Source organism: Piliocolobus tephrosceles, chromosome 14, assembly GCF_002776525.5.
Source record: "Piliocolobus tephrosceles isolate RC106 chromosome 14, ASM277652v3, whole genome shotgun sequence".
Taxonomy (NCBI): domain Eukaryota; kingdom Metazoa; phylum Chordata; class Mammalia; order Primates; family Cercopithecidae; genus Piliocolobus; species Piliocolobus tephrosceles.
The window spans coordinates 108,492,874-108,508,333 of NC_045447.1; the positions used below are offsets into that span (position 1 = coordinate 108,492,874).

Below are 15,460 nucleotides of genomic sequence, written 5' to 3' on the forward strand. Positions count from 1 at the left end.
ATATATTTGACTAAAGCACCTAATACCAAAGGAAGTGTTACTAGAAAAGCAAATCTAGGTGTTTCCACCCAGTCAGTATAAAAAAAAAAAAATTGTTTTTAAATACTCCCAAAGGCACATACATCACAACACACAAAAACACCTATAGGGTAGATAATTTAACATATTTTAGATAAATGGTAGTACACAATTATATTTTTATGTAGCACTTCATAAATCCAGTATATCCTAAATAAAATGTGGGCTATGATTTCATTTATTTTAATTTAACCTCCATTTTAATTTTTTTCACTTACACTACATGATGCTAAAATGCATGATTATTTCTTAGATGAGATTTCACAAAAGAAGCCAAACCTCTTTGGGCAATAATTCCTGTTATAGGAATTTTAAATCTGAATTTTCCCCCATAATTTCTTATTCTGAATTCCAGGTATTATCTTAAATTTGATCAGTTCTAACCTTGCCCCTTCTCACCTCTCTAATGAGTGGTGAAGCTCATCACATCATACCGATGGCCATAAACACGGGGTAGCAGCAGTCTTCATATAGTAAGTACTGTGGAATAGTTTGGTCATAGTTATTGCTTTTGTCCTATTTTTGTCTCCATATTCAGGCTGCCTGGACAACAGCTCTGGCTCTGGATGTAAAAGCCCCCTGGGAGGGTTTCAGGGCTGCCTGAGGCTCATCACCATTGGTGACAAAGCGGTGGATCCCATCTCAGTACAGCAGGGGGCGCTGGGGAGTTTCAGGGACCTCCAGATAGACTCCTGCGGCATCACAGACAGGTAAGGGCCATCCTCGGTCACTTTAGCTTACCTGTTTTCAAAGTTGAAGAAAGCAAATGTAGACAGCTGGAAAAAGGCATTCTGTTCTCTTTTGTTGTTGTTGTTGTTATCTTTCTTTTCAGAGGGAATGAAATAGTCATAATTACTATGAAGATTAGAAAACTGCATCTTGGCTGGGCACAGTGGCTCACGCCTGTAATCCCAGCACTTTGGGAGGTGGAGGCGGGTGGATCACGAGATCAGATCAACTTCATCCTGGCTGACATGGTGAAACCCCGTCTGTACTAAAAATACAAAAAAAAAAAAAATTAGCCGGGCATGGTGGCGGCGCCTGTAGTCCCAAGCTACTCGGGAGGCTGAGGCAGGAGAATGGCGGGAACCCAGGAGGCGGAGCTTGCAGTGAGCCAAGATCGAGCCACTGCACTCCAGCCTGGGCGACAGAGCCAGACTCCGTCTCAAAAAAAAAAAAAAGAAAGAAAGAAAGAAAGAAAACTGCATATCTAATGGAATAAATTTTTTAAATGATAGTATTGTATTAGAAGACATACACCTTATGGATTTTATCTTAATATGATCCCAAGTTGCTCAGCTAATAGTTATCAAGCTCGCTTTTGCAACCACACACCCGTCAGTTGGATGATATTTTTCCAGGCAGAGGAATTTGCCGAGTTACTATTCATTAGCTACCCAACCCCACATGTCCTGCAGAGAAAATAAAAAGTAATTTCTCCTAGAAAAGTTTGAATCATAAGGATGGATGAAGATATGTGCTAAAGGACATACTCAATGAAATATGGAGAAGGTTAAACAAGAAAAACATTTAATTAAAATAAGTATTACAACCACAGTTACGCTAGTTGTGCCATAATTTTACAATGATTTTGGCTGAGAAGAATCACAGGGTCACACCTGGAAAAACAATATTTCTACATACAATTTGCCATAGTACATTTGGTATTTACTTTCAGTGAATAAAGAAGTGCTACATATTTAAAAATTTAAAGTTATATCTACACCTGGTAGAACTTTCAAAACCTGCCTTCTTCATGGAGTAAATTCTGTTAGTCAATTCTGTTTTAAACATTAACTGTAAAATTATCATCTCTGGCTAAACAGGTTTTAATTTATAACTCATAGTGACATATTAAAAAACCATAATTTCTACTAAATGAAAAGTTCATTCATATGAACTTTATTCAGCACGGAATAATTTCCCCCTGTGAACATTCTGCTGATTTGTAGGGAAAATGGATTAATTAAAAGATGAGGAGTATACGTATGAAGTGTAAGAATTTGTCAGGTACCTCTCACTCTTGAGATTCCAACTCTTGACACACAGCTGGGACTGCATTTACATCTCAACACCAGCTCCAGAACCCCACTCTGTAGCGGGGAGGGTAGTTGGGAAGATTTCTGGCCATTTGCTCACTTAATATAATCCCACGTTGCTCAGCTAACTAGCCAGGGAGCTCAGTTCTGTCTGGGTTAAGGGGAAATGTCCCATGTGCCCACACTGTGAGTGACAAGAGCTGTCAGCCCAGCTGTGATGCAAGTGTGATTTTCTCCACTTGCATGACATTATTTTGATATCTTGTTAATTACTAACAAAATATCCATTTGCGGTATATCTGTTATGAGATATATATCGTGAGGCTGCCTTTTCTCAGAGATGATCCACATTGCCTGCTTTGTGCACGTAGCTCCCAAAGTACAAAACTATTGTTTTTACTGTTATAGACTGTTTTGTTTTAACCTCAAAGTCACAAGAGTTACACTGGTGCCTAACTTGGTCTCTAAGATCCCACATTTTAAAAAGGCCTCCAAATTGTACCCCAAAGTTAGTTGCAGACATGCTCAAGTAAGCATGTATGTGTGAGCCACACTTAAACTTCAGCCATGATGTGTACAATAATCATTGCAGATAAGGGTTTTAAGAAAGCACTTTTAAATTATTTTCAAATAGGGCTACAAATGAAGGCTATTCACTATTTCATTCCCAAAGTCAGTAACATAGAAGACTAGCTCCTCTGAGATTATTTTGAAAACCTGAATTTTATAAAGCAATAAAATTAGAAAACTTTGGGGACACAAAATGACATTCTACAGAGTTAAAATTAAAGACCTTTGCTGTTGCCTTTATGTTCAGTTTTGAAATCCTGAAAATACTGAAAATTCACTTTTAAGTATCCTGAAAACTGGCCTGTAAGCATGTATTAGCCTTTCTTTGTTAACAAAAAAAAAAAAAGCTCTAATTGTATTAGTCTGTTCTCATGCTGTTAATAAAGATATACCCAAGACTGGGTAATTTATAAAGGAAAAAGGCTTCATGGATTCACAGTTCCACATGGCTGGGGAGGCCTCACAATGATAGCAGAAGGTGAAGGGGAAGCAAGACACATCTTACATGGTGGCAGGCAAGAGAACCTGTGCAGGGAAACTCCCCTTTATAAAACTATCAGATCTCGTGAGACTTATTCACTGTCACAAGAACAGCATGAGAAAGACCTGCTGGCATGATTCAGTTACCTCCCACAGGTTCCCTCCCATGACATGTGGGAATTATGAGCACTACAATTCAAGATGAGATTTGGGTGGGGACACAGCCAAACCATATCACTAATTTGCAAAGTAGAAACATGTTATTCAAATACCAGACCTAAAAATCCTACTTAGAGACAGATATGGGGTATGAAGTTATCTTTTTTAGTCAAAATTGTAAGCTACGCAAAAAATAGCAATGGGCACTTTGAATGACAGAGTCACAAATAATGGATGTTTATGTTTGGATAGGTTCTTTGTTTGAGATGGAGTCTTGCTCTGTCATCCAGGCTGGAGTGCAGTGGCGCCATCTTGGCTCACTGCAAGCTCTGCCTCCCGGGTTCCCGCCATTCTTCTGCCTCGGCCTCCTGAGTAGCTGGGACTACAGGCGCCCACCACCACGTCCAGCTAATTTTTTGTATTTTTAGTAGAGACGGGGTTTCACCCTGTTAGCCAGGATGGTCTCGATCTCCTGACCTCGTGATCTGCCTGCCTCTGCCTCCCAAAGTGCTGGGATTACAGGCGTGAGCCACCGCGCCCGGCCAGGATAGGTTTTAACTTCTTACATCACCTCTTACGTCAGACTCCTGTACTCTTACATCACCTCTTACGTCAGACTCCTGTACTCTTACATCACCTCTTACGTCACACTCCTGTACTCCTACATCACCTCTTACGTCACACTCCTGTACTCCTACATCACCTCTTACGTCACACTCCTGTGCTCCTACATCACCTCTTACGTCACACTCCTGTGCTCTTACATCACCTCTTACGTCACACTCCTGTGCTCTTACATCACCTCTTACGTCACACTCCTGTGCTCTTATATCACACTCCTGTGCTCTTATATCACACTCCTGTGCTCTTAAGGGTTGCCCTGTATACCACATGGCAGGGCTTCCAGTGGGGTCCAGCTGGGGCTCCCTGAGCAGGGAGGCCTGTGTCACCTCCTCACCTGGCTGTGCTGACCAGGCTGCTCACCCTACTCCTGCCCTCCCTCTGCCATCTTCCCCTGTGTTGGCCTTCTGCATGCTAGCTACTTCCTCTATTATTTGTACTACATGTAAATTTTTCGTAATTGATGTTGTATTTAGTTGAAGAAAAATAGTGTATGCTTGTTGATAGTCTCCAGATCACTTAAATAGTTTTTATTTCAAAATATTTTGAACTAAAGTTCTCTCCCTGTTGATATCAAACAGCAGTGGTTTTTAATGTTTTTTAAAATTTGTAGAATCTTCATGTCATGTATGATCTTAAGATGCTCCATTAAGAAAGAAGGGGAGGAGGGGGAGAAGGATGTGGGGGAAAAGGAACAGCTGCTTTTTTAAAAATGGTATGGAGGTGGGCCCCCACCCCAGCCACCCTCGCCTTTCACTCCAACTCCCCGTCTTCTGATCAGTTCACACAGGCTTTTCCATGCCTTGGCCTTTGAAATACTTGAAAAGTTGTGATTCTGATGGCCCCAACTCTTCTCTGAATGCAGACTAAATGCTCATTAGCACCGTGTAATCAGTGGAAGTCTTGGCCCTGAGCTGGTGGTGCACTGCCAGAGAGCCAGGATGGGGGGCTGGGGGCACGGGGAGGGTAGGGAATGGTGCAGATTCTTCTTCCCAGCCCCTCAGGTTCCCCTCAAAGGATCTCTCCGGAGGCCAAATACAGGCCCCTGGGGCTTTCTGTCAACTTCATACCCCAGTTCTCTGCTGGTCATCCTCCCATCACAGCCAGGAGGCCTGTCACAACCTCCTCGCCCCTCTTCTGCTACTTCTCTGGGTCCCATGGGGAGGGGCACTTGGGCGGGCGCTTACCCCCTCTGCTGCTTTAGCATGGACGAGGGTGTCCCTCACGGCCCGGAGGGTCAGTGTCCTTTAGAACCTTCACTCTTTACCAGGTCCTTAGCCATGTGCTCAGCAGTGGGAGACAGCGGGCGGAGCCTTAGCTATGTGCTCAGCAGTGGGAGACAGCGGGCAGAGGCTGAGATCCAACCCTGCTAAAGGCAGAGGTGGGTCTTGGTATTCAGGCCAGGCTTCGAGAAGGTCACACTACCTCTTGGTGAAGCCTCCACTCTGTGTCAGCCGCTGGTCAGCTTCCATGGTGTACCCTGCTCCCTGTTCCCCTAACAATCCTGAGAGGCAGGCAGGCCGGGCCCCCAGTATGATAGTGGGCGGCAGCAGACTCCAGAGAACTCTGAAAGTGCGAGACCTCCAGCTGTTCTTTGTCAAGATTGTTGTGGCTAGTTCAGGGTCCCTTGAGATTCCCTATGACTTTTAGGATGGATTTTTGTTTTCTGCAAAAAAAGGCTTTGGGATTTTAATAAGAATTGTATTAAATTTGTAGATTGCTTTGGGTCATATTGACATATGACCAGTGTTAAGATTGCTTAAAAAACAACAGCCGACTGCTCATTCCAAGTCTAAAAGGTGACAAGATGACCTAAATTAAATGTTCTTTAAAATGTCTGGACCTCTGTCACTATGTGGCTGAAGCTGTTCTGTTTCTTTCTCCTCCCCTCCATCTTCCTCCCTGTTTCCTCTTCTTTCTTTTAACAAGGACCACAATGGAGTAGCGCAGCCGTATTTCCTAGTTTTATGTATGTAATTGGTTTTGCTAGCCACATGTCAAGTTATTGTGTCACTTGGGACAAAAAAAAAAAAACACGTGTTGACAATTCAGCTGTCACAGATACCTGATAATCAGCTGCATGCTAATGGATATATTTATCCGAAGTTTGTCCCTATATTTAGAGAACCTTGATGGCAGACCCAGTAATCACGTCATGTGGGGTTATCTTGTGTATGCTGTTCTTTCACATTAAGCTGCTTTTGGTAAGACATTTATTTTCTGATGATCAAAAAAGGGAAACAGCAGTTGTATCTGTTTTCTTTTAGGTGCTTGCCCAGCTACTGTGAGCATGGGGGCACATGTTCCCAGTCGTGGGACAGCTTCTCCTGTGACTGTTTGGGCACAGGCTACACGGGCGAGACCTGTCACTCCTGTAAGCTTCATGCCTCCCTCGCGTTTCTGTCACAGCATCTCCTTGTCACTTCATCTTGGTCCGTTGTTTATATGTAGCTGCATATCTGCGATCATGCAAACATATCAGAAGAGATACTTCAGCACTCAATTTCTAGTTTGTTTTTAATCCACCTTATCTAATACAAGGGTGCTGAGACAGTACACAGAAATACGTGGTACGAATAGGATTGAAAAAAGAAGCTGGCAAGCAGTGGGGAAATAAGTCTAGGAGAATCAGATAGAGTAAAAGGTAGAAACTAAATTAAATTAAAAATGCATGATGTAACAGCTTGTTCCAGTACTTGAGTTGGGCCATACTTTTAATTCTGAGGATCTTTTCAGTCAAAGAAAGGGGGAAAAACGACCCCTTGCCAGGCTGTCCATGTTACATTTAAGGTATTTAAAGATTTGTTAACAGTCACTGGGATGAGGCCATCATGGGATTGCAACATGGTAAAATTTTTGAAGAGGTGATTGGGTATCAGCTAGAAACTAGAGGACCTTTAAGGTCTCTTCCAATGACTGTGATTTTCTTTGGTGGCGATGATGATTGTAAAGTCAATAATTGTAAAAGTATTAATGTACCGAGTACTTATGCCGGCCCTTTGATATTGCTTTGCATATATTAACTCATTTAACCCTAAAGCAGCTCCAGGGAGAAAGTACTTATTATCTTCATTGCAGAGTTGAAGACAGAAAGAGGATAAGTAACTTGGCCCCCAGCTAGTTTGTGGCCAGATGAGGAGTTGAGCTAAGGAGGTTGGCTCTACAGCCTTGGCTCCAGGATGCCTGATTGGTGGTCCATGCACCAGCAGCACCCAGAGTCCCTGGGTACCTGTTACAAGTAAAGACTCTCAGGCCTCACCCAAACCTACTAAATCAGAATCGCTGGAGATGGTGGCCTGAGTCTGTTGTAACCAACCTTCCACATGCTTCTGGTAGACATTTAAGTGTAAGAACAATGTCTGAGGGATGACATATTCTAACACCTGTCAACTGCCTCTGCCGTATTAAAAATCATCTGTCTTGACTGAAGAATCACCCTTTGTGAATTTCAAAGGCCATGCCATGTTATTGGCGTCTGGCAGTCTGTCACAATTAGAACATCACAGAATCCTCAAAAGCCTACTTTGTTTTTCAGTTTGTTTTTAACTTTTAAAGTTTTCTTTCTGTATATCTCTACTGACATTTCTGAGCAACTTCTGAGGAATATTTCGCCCATCCCTGGGTCTTCAAGGAAACAGAGCAAGATGCAAAGCCCTCAGTTCCACTTTCTCATCCTGAGGTCCTACTTGAAGCTTTTAAGAACTCTTCCATGAGACATCTGATTTTCACAAAAACCACAGGAGAAAGGCAGGGCATGGAGCCTTAAAACCTCACTTCACACACGCAATGAGAATTCTGCGCTCCCAGCCCTGAGGTTCTGCAAAGGATCTGGGCAAAAGAGGAGACAGTCCAGGAGTGAGTCTCACAGACTGAAGCATGAAGTATGACTTTTGTACTAGAAGGGTCCCTGTTTATAAAGCCGTGACACATTTTCTTTTCTTTTCTTTTCTTTTTTTTTCTGAGACGGAGTCTCACTCTGTCGCCCAGGCTGGAGTGCAGTGGCCGGATCTCAGCTCACGGCAAGCTCCGCCTCCCGGGTTCGCGCCATTCTCCTGCCTCAGCCTCCCCAGTAGCTGGGACTGCAGGTGCCCGCCACCTCGCCTGGCTAATTTTTTGTATTTTTAGTAGAGACGGGGTTTCACCGTGTTAGCCAGGATGGTCTCGATCTCCTGACCTCGTGATCTGCCCGTCTCGGCCTCCCAAAGTGCTGGGATTACAGGCTTGAGCCACCGCACCCGGCCTCTTTTCTTTTTTTTTTTTTTTTTGAGATGGAGTATTGCTCTGTCGCCCAGGCTGGAGCGCAGTGGTGTGATCTCGGCTCACTGCAAGCTCTGCCTCCCGGGTTCACGCCGTTCTCCTGCCTCAGCCTACCAAGTAGTTGGGACTACAGGCGCCTGCCACCATGCCTGGCTAATTTTTTGTATTTTTAGTAGAGATGGGGTTTCACTGTGTTAGCCAGGATGGTCTCGATCTCCTGACCTCGTGATCCACCTGCCTTGGCCTCCCAAAGTGCTGGGATTACAGGCGTGAGCCACCGCGCCCGGCCGCCATGACACATTTTTAGGAGTTGAGTGGCCTCTCACACCAGAGGCTGCATGTCTTGATAAGGTCATAGAGTTGGTGCAGGGACCACATCTTGTACTTCTGTGTATCTTTCATCCTCCAGGCATAGTATCCTACCTAATAGCGGAAGCGTGATCCTGTGTGTTATCGAACGACTTCATATCCACCACCACACTCAACATCATCTGATTGCATTTAATGTTGCAATTAATGAATGAGTTACATTAGTGCATATTTATTCACTGCAATGAAAATATAACTTCAAAAACTTCTGAGGGAAAAGTATCAGGAGATTGAAACAGTATTTCAGGCGTCAGTCTGATCTAATCATTGAGGTGACTGTTGTCCCCGCTAAAGGTACAACTTTGCCAAGCCTACAGTTACTGACTGTGAGACTAGACTGCCACACCTAGCCGAATAGGTTATTTTGTATTTCTAATTGTGTTACATATATCAATTATATACAACTAGTTATATATAATTGTCTATAATTAATTGTATATAATTAATCATACAATTAAAATAAAATCTATTGTATACAATTAATATATACTATCTGTTAACACATGTATACATTATCATTTAAAAAGCCAAACAGTTCACATGAAGCACAAGTTCTAGTCACTCTCCTCAATATTTGTCCCCATTCCAAACCTAGCCTGTACCCTATACCTAAGCATTGTTATTAATTTGAGTGAATCCTACCAGACATTTACAAATATATGTATCTATTTAAATCAATATGCCGTAAGTGGAAAGAAATAAAGATTAACAATGTCCATCTCCTGCAGATACTAATTCTATACCTTGTACTTGGTAAAACATTTACTTGTACGAATGAAAATATTCAATTGTGTCACGAGTAAATTTACATTGCATAGGGATATCTTTCAAAACAGTTTCTCTCCTGTTTTGAATTTCAGTTATCTTGAATTGTCACTTGCAAAATAGGGAAGTTTCTTTTTGAATCAACTTTAATTATTTTTTAATGAAGAGAAGTTGATGGCTTATAAATTCTATTTCTCTCTTTAAAATGCTCATACATAGGTTGTTTTAAAGGAAGCAAAGTTTATAACTGCTGCATAGCTTAAGGAAAACTTTACAGAATGTTTATTGGAAAATGCCAGATTATTTAGGCAGTTTAAAACTAATGTGCTCAGGTATTCAGTTATTACAGGTAGAATGAGGGTTCCTTCCTTAATTAGTTTATTTCTGAGGTATAGTTGCCACAACTTTGAAAAGAACCATGCTTCAATAGCACACAGAATTCAGATTCAGATTCACAAAGTTTTCCTCTCATATCTCTTCAAGTCTTTTACACTGTGCTTCAGAGTTTGCATGGTTTCTTGCCTAAAAGCAAAAGAAAACATTGATGTAGAGAAAGTACAGCCTCTAGACATTGCCAAAAGATTGCCTATTGAAGATAGTATCACAGTCCCACTGTAAGCACATCTTCATTTTTGAACACCAACACAATCTTTCCTTCTTCCTCAAAATAGAAATACACTGTGACCAAATATTTATTCAGCATCTAACAACATCCAACATTTAAGTGTATTTTGACTAGGTAATTTTCTTCTCCTTTGTTAATAGAAATAGATTTAATTTTTAGAATGTCATTTTCTTGCATCTCGTCAAATATACTCTCATACACTATAAAATGATGTTGGGTCATATGTATCACATATCTGTAATTCAGCAATGCGAACCTTTGGACACTGACTCAACATCTGGAGTTCTTTTTTCTGGTTCTTATGGCTGGTGTTCTCCTGCAGCTCTCTACGAGCAGTCTTGTGAAGCCCACAAGCACCGAGGGGACCCGTCCGGGCTTTACTATATTGATGCAGATGGAAGTGGCCCCCTGGGACCGTTTCTTGTGTACTGCAATATGACAGGTATGTTGATCATCGTTAGATGCACATATCAGAACAGACCAAGGAGAAATTTACCTAGTTGGCAGCATTATGTAAACATGCAGTTTGATAGTGTGTACTTGCTAAGTAGAAGCATTAAATATGTATTTGTTTATTTTGTTGTCAACAAAATTTTCTTGTATTTCTTGTTTGTCTGGGTTGGATTATAGGCAAGATTTAATGCTCTGCCAGGGCATCTCTCTAGCTCCTACACTCCTCGTAATACATCTGTTCACGTGCATCATAAAATATAAACCTCTCATTTGGTGATTTACATGCTTTCTATATTTAGAAAAAAACAGGTCTTTAAAAGTGCTAAGAAATAACATATATGTTAGTGTTTTATGTGCATCTTAAATAATTTAGTGATTTTTATGGCATATAATTTTTTCATAACCAAAGAAACTTGATTATTTCTTGTGCTTTAGATATTATTAGAAATGAACACAGCTTGGGCTGGGCGTGGTGGCTCACTCCTGTAATCCCAGCACTTTGGGAGACCGAGGCAGGCAGATCACGAGGTCAAGAGATCGAGACCATCCTGGCCAAAATGGTGAAACCCCATCTCTACTAAAAATACAAAAATTAGCTGGGTGTAGTGGCACCCGCACCTGTAGTCTCAGCTACTTGGGAGGCTGAGGCAGGAGAATTGCTTGAACCCAAGAGAGAGGTTGCAGTGAGCCGAGATCGTGCCACTGCACTCCAGCCTGGTGACAGAGCGAGACTCCATCTCAAAAAAAAAGAAAGAAATGAACACAGCTTGGTTATAGAAGATTGCACTAGAATGCCTTTTAAATATTTACATTTTTACAGAAATTTGTTGTCACCTAGCTCTTCCAACTCTCTGGAAAGTGGAAATCTGGAATAAACTGTTCTCATTTATTGTGCTGACAAAAGGTTTCAAAAGTTTCATAAATTTGGACAATAACCAAATGAGTCAGCAAGCACCAAGGAAAAAGGAACAGATAACTGAAATTACATGGTCATTTAAAGTGCCTTAGCAAAGATTGCCAAAAAATATTAAAACTTCACAGGGAACGTTCAGAAGTTTCAGAGCCACCTGCACAGCAACGTGCTGAAGATAAAGAACCACAGACGTTCTGCCATGAGATACCAGTTACCTCCAAAATCCCCCGACTCAGACAATCAAACCAAAGTGAGAAATCCCATAAAAATGGTCTTGGTAGATATCAAAAGACTCAACCAAAGTCACAACCAGGAAGGACCTTGGTTGTCATCATTTTAAGATGAGGAAACCAAGGCTCAGAAAAGTTGCTTAGGGATGTAACTACTGACAAAATCTAGCTAACGACAGAGGAATCACTAAACTCTGGTCTCTTTTCTCCCCTAGAAAAGGTCACCTTTAGATACTGCATTGCTCTGTAGCCAGTAATATATTCTCTAGTTGTTCAAATGAAGCAATAATGATTATAAAATGTGCAATGTCAAACTACTACTCTAATAGCTTGAAATGTATATATGGTGATAGCCCTCAAAAAGCAGTTGCTTCAGAGCTTGGAAGTAGGCACTGTGTCTTAAGAACAAGTAAAAAGCCAGGCAAACTGAAAAACAACAAAATTTTTTAGATCCAGCAGAGAAGTGAGGTCACAGAACAAACCGCTGCCCCCCAAAATTGGAGAGACAGGCAGGCTTATATATAGAATGACAACTTTCTTCCACAAGCAGAAACCTTCGGAGAAACCGTCGTCAAGGTGGGAAAACCTAAACTTAATTCACAAACTGCTGGATGCTCAATGTGGACACAGCTGAGAGTTAAAAACTCCAGGAAGACCCAGTCAGAGAAGGGTCCCCACACTTCTGTGAGTTTTACACCTAAGAGCTTGACCAGGTTCTCACAGTGAACGTTGGAGAAAAATCTCCTCATGCTTCCAGAAGGGGGAGGTGAAAAGGAACCGTCTTGAAGTACACCAGAGCTTTCTGTTCTTCTGAACAACGTCTTTCCTCGAGGGCAGATAGTTCACCTAAACTACTGGTGTGGTGTTGTGTTGTGTTTTGTTTTGTTTTGTTTTCAGAGCCTAACCTGCCTGGAGGAAGGAAATGACCTACCTCTGGCCATCCTGTCCCATGTAAGCGTGGTGATGGGAGGGAGGGCTGAGAAGCTCTTGTGAAGGTCACAGCCCCAGAGGCACAGGCTCTCTGAAGGACTCAGCCCTAATCACAGGACTACAGAGCCTTTCGCCTTCCAACAGATGTTACTTATAGTACTGCAGGCCTCTTTACAGCAGTTACTTTTCCCTGGTACATCACATCTGGCTATCAAGAAAAAATTTCAGCTGGACCTGTAACTCCATCACTTTGAGAAGCTGAGGAGGGAAGACAGCCTGAGACTAGTTTGAGACCAGCCTGGGCAACACAGTGAGACCCTCACCTCTACAAAAAACAAAACAGGCGTGGTGGCATGTATCTGTAGTCCCAGCTGCTTGGGAGGCTGAGGTGGGAGTATCGCTTGAGCCTGGGAGTTGGAGACTACAGTGAGCCATGGTCACACCACTGCACTCTAGCCTGGGCAACAAAGACCTTGTCTCTAAAAAAGAAAAAGAAAAAATTTCAAGGCAGAAAACATACTTTGAAGAGACAAAACAAACATTAAAAACAGACTCAGGGCCGGTCCCAGTGGCTCACGCCTGTGGGAGGCCGAGACGGGTGGATCACGAGGTCAGGAGATCCAGACTATCTTGGCTAACATGGTGAAACCCCGTCTCTACTAAGAATACAAAAAATTTAGCTGGGCATGGTGGCGGGTGCCTGCAGTCCCAGCTATTCGGGAGGCTGAGACTGGAGAATGTCGTGAACCCAGGAGGCCGAGCTTGCAGTGAGCAGAGATTGTGCCACTGCACTCCAGCCTGGGCAACAGAGCAAGGTTCCATCTCAAAAAAAGAAAAAAACTGACTCAGATATGGCAAGGATGTTGGAATTATTAATTATTAGTCCAGGATTTTAAACAACTATAATTAATATGGAAAAAACCGTAATGGATAAAGTAGATAGCATGCAAGACCAGATGAACAATGTAAGCAGCGAAATGGAAATTCTAAGAAGCAAAAAGGAGTGCTAGAGATCAAAAACAGCGTAACAGAAATGAAAAATGCCTTTGATGGATTTATTAGGAGACCAGGCACAGCTGTGGAAAGAATCCCCTAAGCTTGGACATACCTCAATAGAAACTTCCAAAACTGAAAAGCAAAGAGAAAAAAAGACTGAACCCCCCCCCCCCAAAAAAAAACCCAGAACATAGTATCTGAGTACAGTGGCACAACTACAAAAGGTGTAACATACGTGTGAAGAGAATTCTAGGAAAAGAAAGAGAGAAAGGACAGAAGTATATTTGAAGCAATAATGACTAAGAATTCCCACAAATTAATATCAGACACCAAACTACAAATCCAGGAAGTTCAGAGAACACTAAAGAAGGAGAAAGGCCCCCAAAACTATACCAGGCATATATTTTCAAACTATAGAATTCAAAGGTAAAAGTAAAATTAATTAATTAATTAATTTATTTATTTATTTATTTTGAGATGGAGTTTCACTCTTGTTGCCCAGGCTGGAGTGCAATGGCACGAACTTGGCTCACCGCAACCTCCGCCTCCCAGGTTCAAGTGATTCTTCTGCCTCGGCCTCCAGAGTAGCTGGGATTACAGGCATGTGCCACCACGCCAGGCTAATTTTGTATTTTTATTAAGAGACAGGGTTTCTCCGTGTTGGTCAGGCTGGTCTCGAACTCCCGACCTGAGTTCGTACTGAGATTACAGGCGTGAGCCACCACACCCAGCCCAGGTAAAAGTAAACTTAAAAATAGTCAGAGGAAGAAAGCACCTTACCTGCAGAGGAGATAAGTATTACAGCAACTTCTCTTCAGAAATCATGCCAGCAAGAATAATGGAGTGAGATATTTAAAGTGTGAAAGAGAGAAAAAGCAAAACAAAATATTCTCCTTGAAGAGTAAAGAAATAAAGACTTTCTCAGACAAATGAAGAGGTCAGTTCTCCAAAAAGAGATCTTAATATGTATGATCCTGACAACAGAACACAGTGGATCTTATTTTCTTTTTTCTTCTGGGGCATATAGGAATGGGTATACCAGATGCTGGGGATTTCATATGATATATTGAGTAAATTTTATTATTTAAGTGTAGACAATCCCCATTTACAATGGTTCTACTTAAAATATTGCGACTTTACTATGTGAAAACATGTGCATCCCGATTTCAAGTACCCATACAACTATTATTATTGTTATTATTCTGAGACAGTCTCGCTCTGTCGCCCCGGCTGGAGTACAGTGGCACGATCTCAGCTCACTGCAACCTCCACCTCCTGGGTTCAATTGCCTCGGCCTCCCCGGTAGCTGGGACTACAGGCACTTGTCACCATGCCTGGCTAATTTTTTGTATTTTTAGTAGAGATGGTGTTTCACCATGTTAGCCAGGATGGTCTCGATCTCCTGACCTCGTAATCCACCTGCCTCACCCTCCCAAAGTGCTGGGATTACAGGCATGAGCCACCATGCCTGGCCACAACCATTATTATTATATATATATTTTTACTGTCAGTACAGTAGTTAATAAATGAGATATTCAATACTTTATTATAAAATAGGCATTATGTTAAATGATTTGGCCCAACTGTAGGCCGATTTAAGTGTTCTGAGCACATTTAAGTTAGGCCAGGTGGAGCTAGGTTCAGTAGGTCACATGTATTAAAATGCATGTTTAATTTATAATAAGTTTATCCAGATGCAACTTCATCATAAATTGAGAAACATCTGTACTGCTAATTCCAATCAAAATCATGAAGTTAAATTAGCTTAATTTTCAAAGTCAGATATTTATTTGAGCAACAGGAGTGGAACAGGGATCAACGTATTACAGTCACCCTCCTCCTGGGCCAATGAGACAGCCTCCAGTGTGTTCTGACTCAGCCACACCTCTGAACCCCTTTCCGCATTTAGCCACTGTTATAATTAATCTACTCAGGTGCAATTCACTTGAGCCCTGGAGGTCGAGGCTGCAGTAAA

General features: G+C 41.9%; 1 protein-coding gene across 1 annotated transcript in view; it reads left to right on the forward strand.

Annotated features, from left to right (window-relative positions):
* Nucleotides 1–15,460, forward strand: part of LOC111528100 (contactin-associated protein-like 3) — a 100,051-nt gene that overhangs the window by 27,181 nt on the left and 57,410 nt on the right. The window contains exons 6-8 of the mRNA XM_031934086.1: nt 617–788; nt 6,215–6,321; nt 10,286–10,405. Coding sequence (XP_031789946.1) covers nt 617–788; nt 6,215–6,321; nt 10,286–10,405 — 399 coding nt within the window. The remainder of the gene's footprint in view (nt 1–616; nt 789–6,214; nt 6,322–10,285; nt 10,406–15,460) is intronic.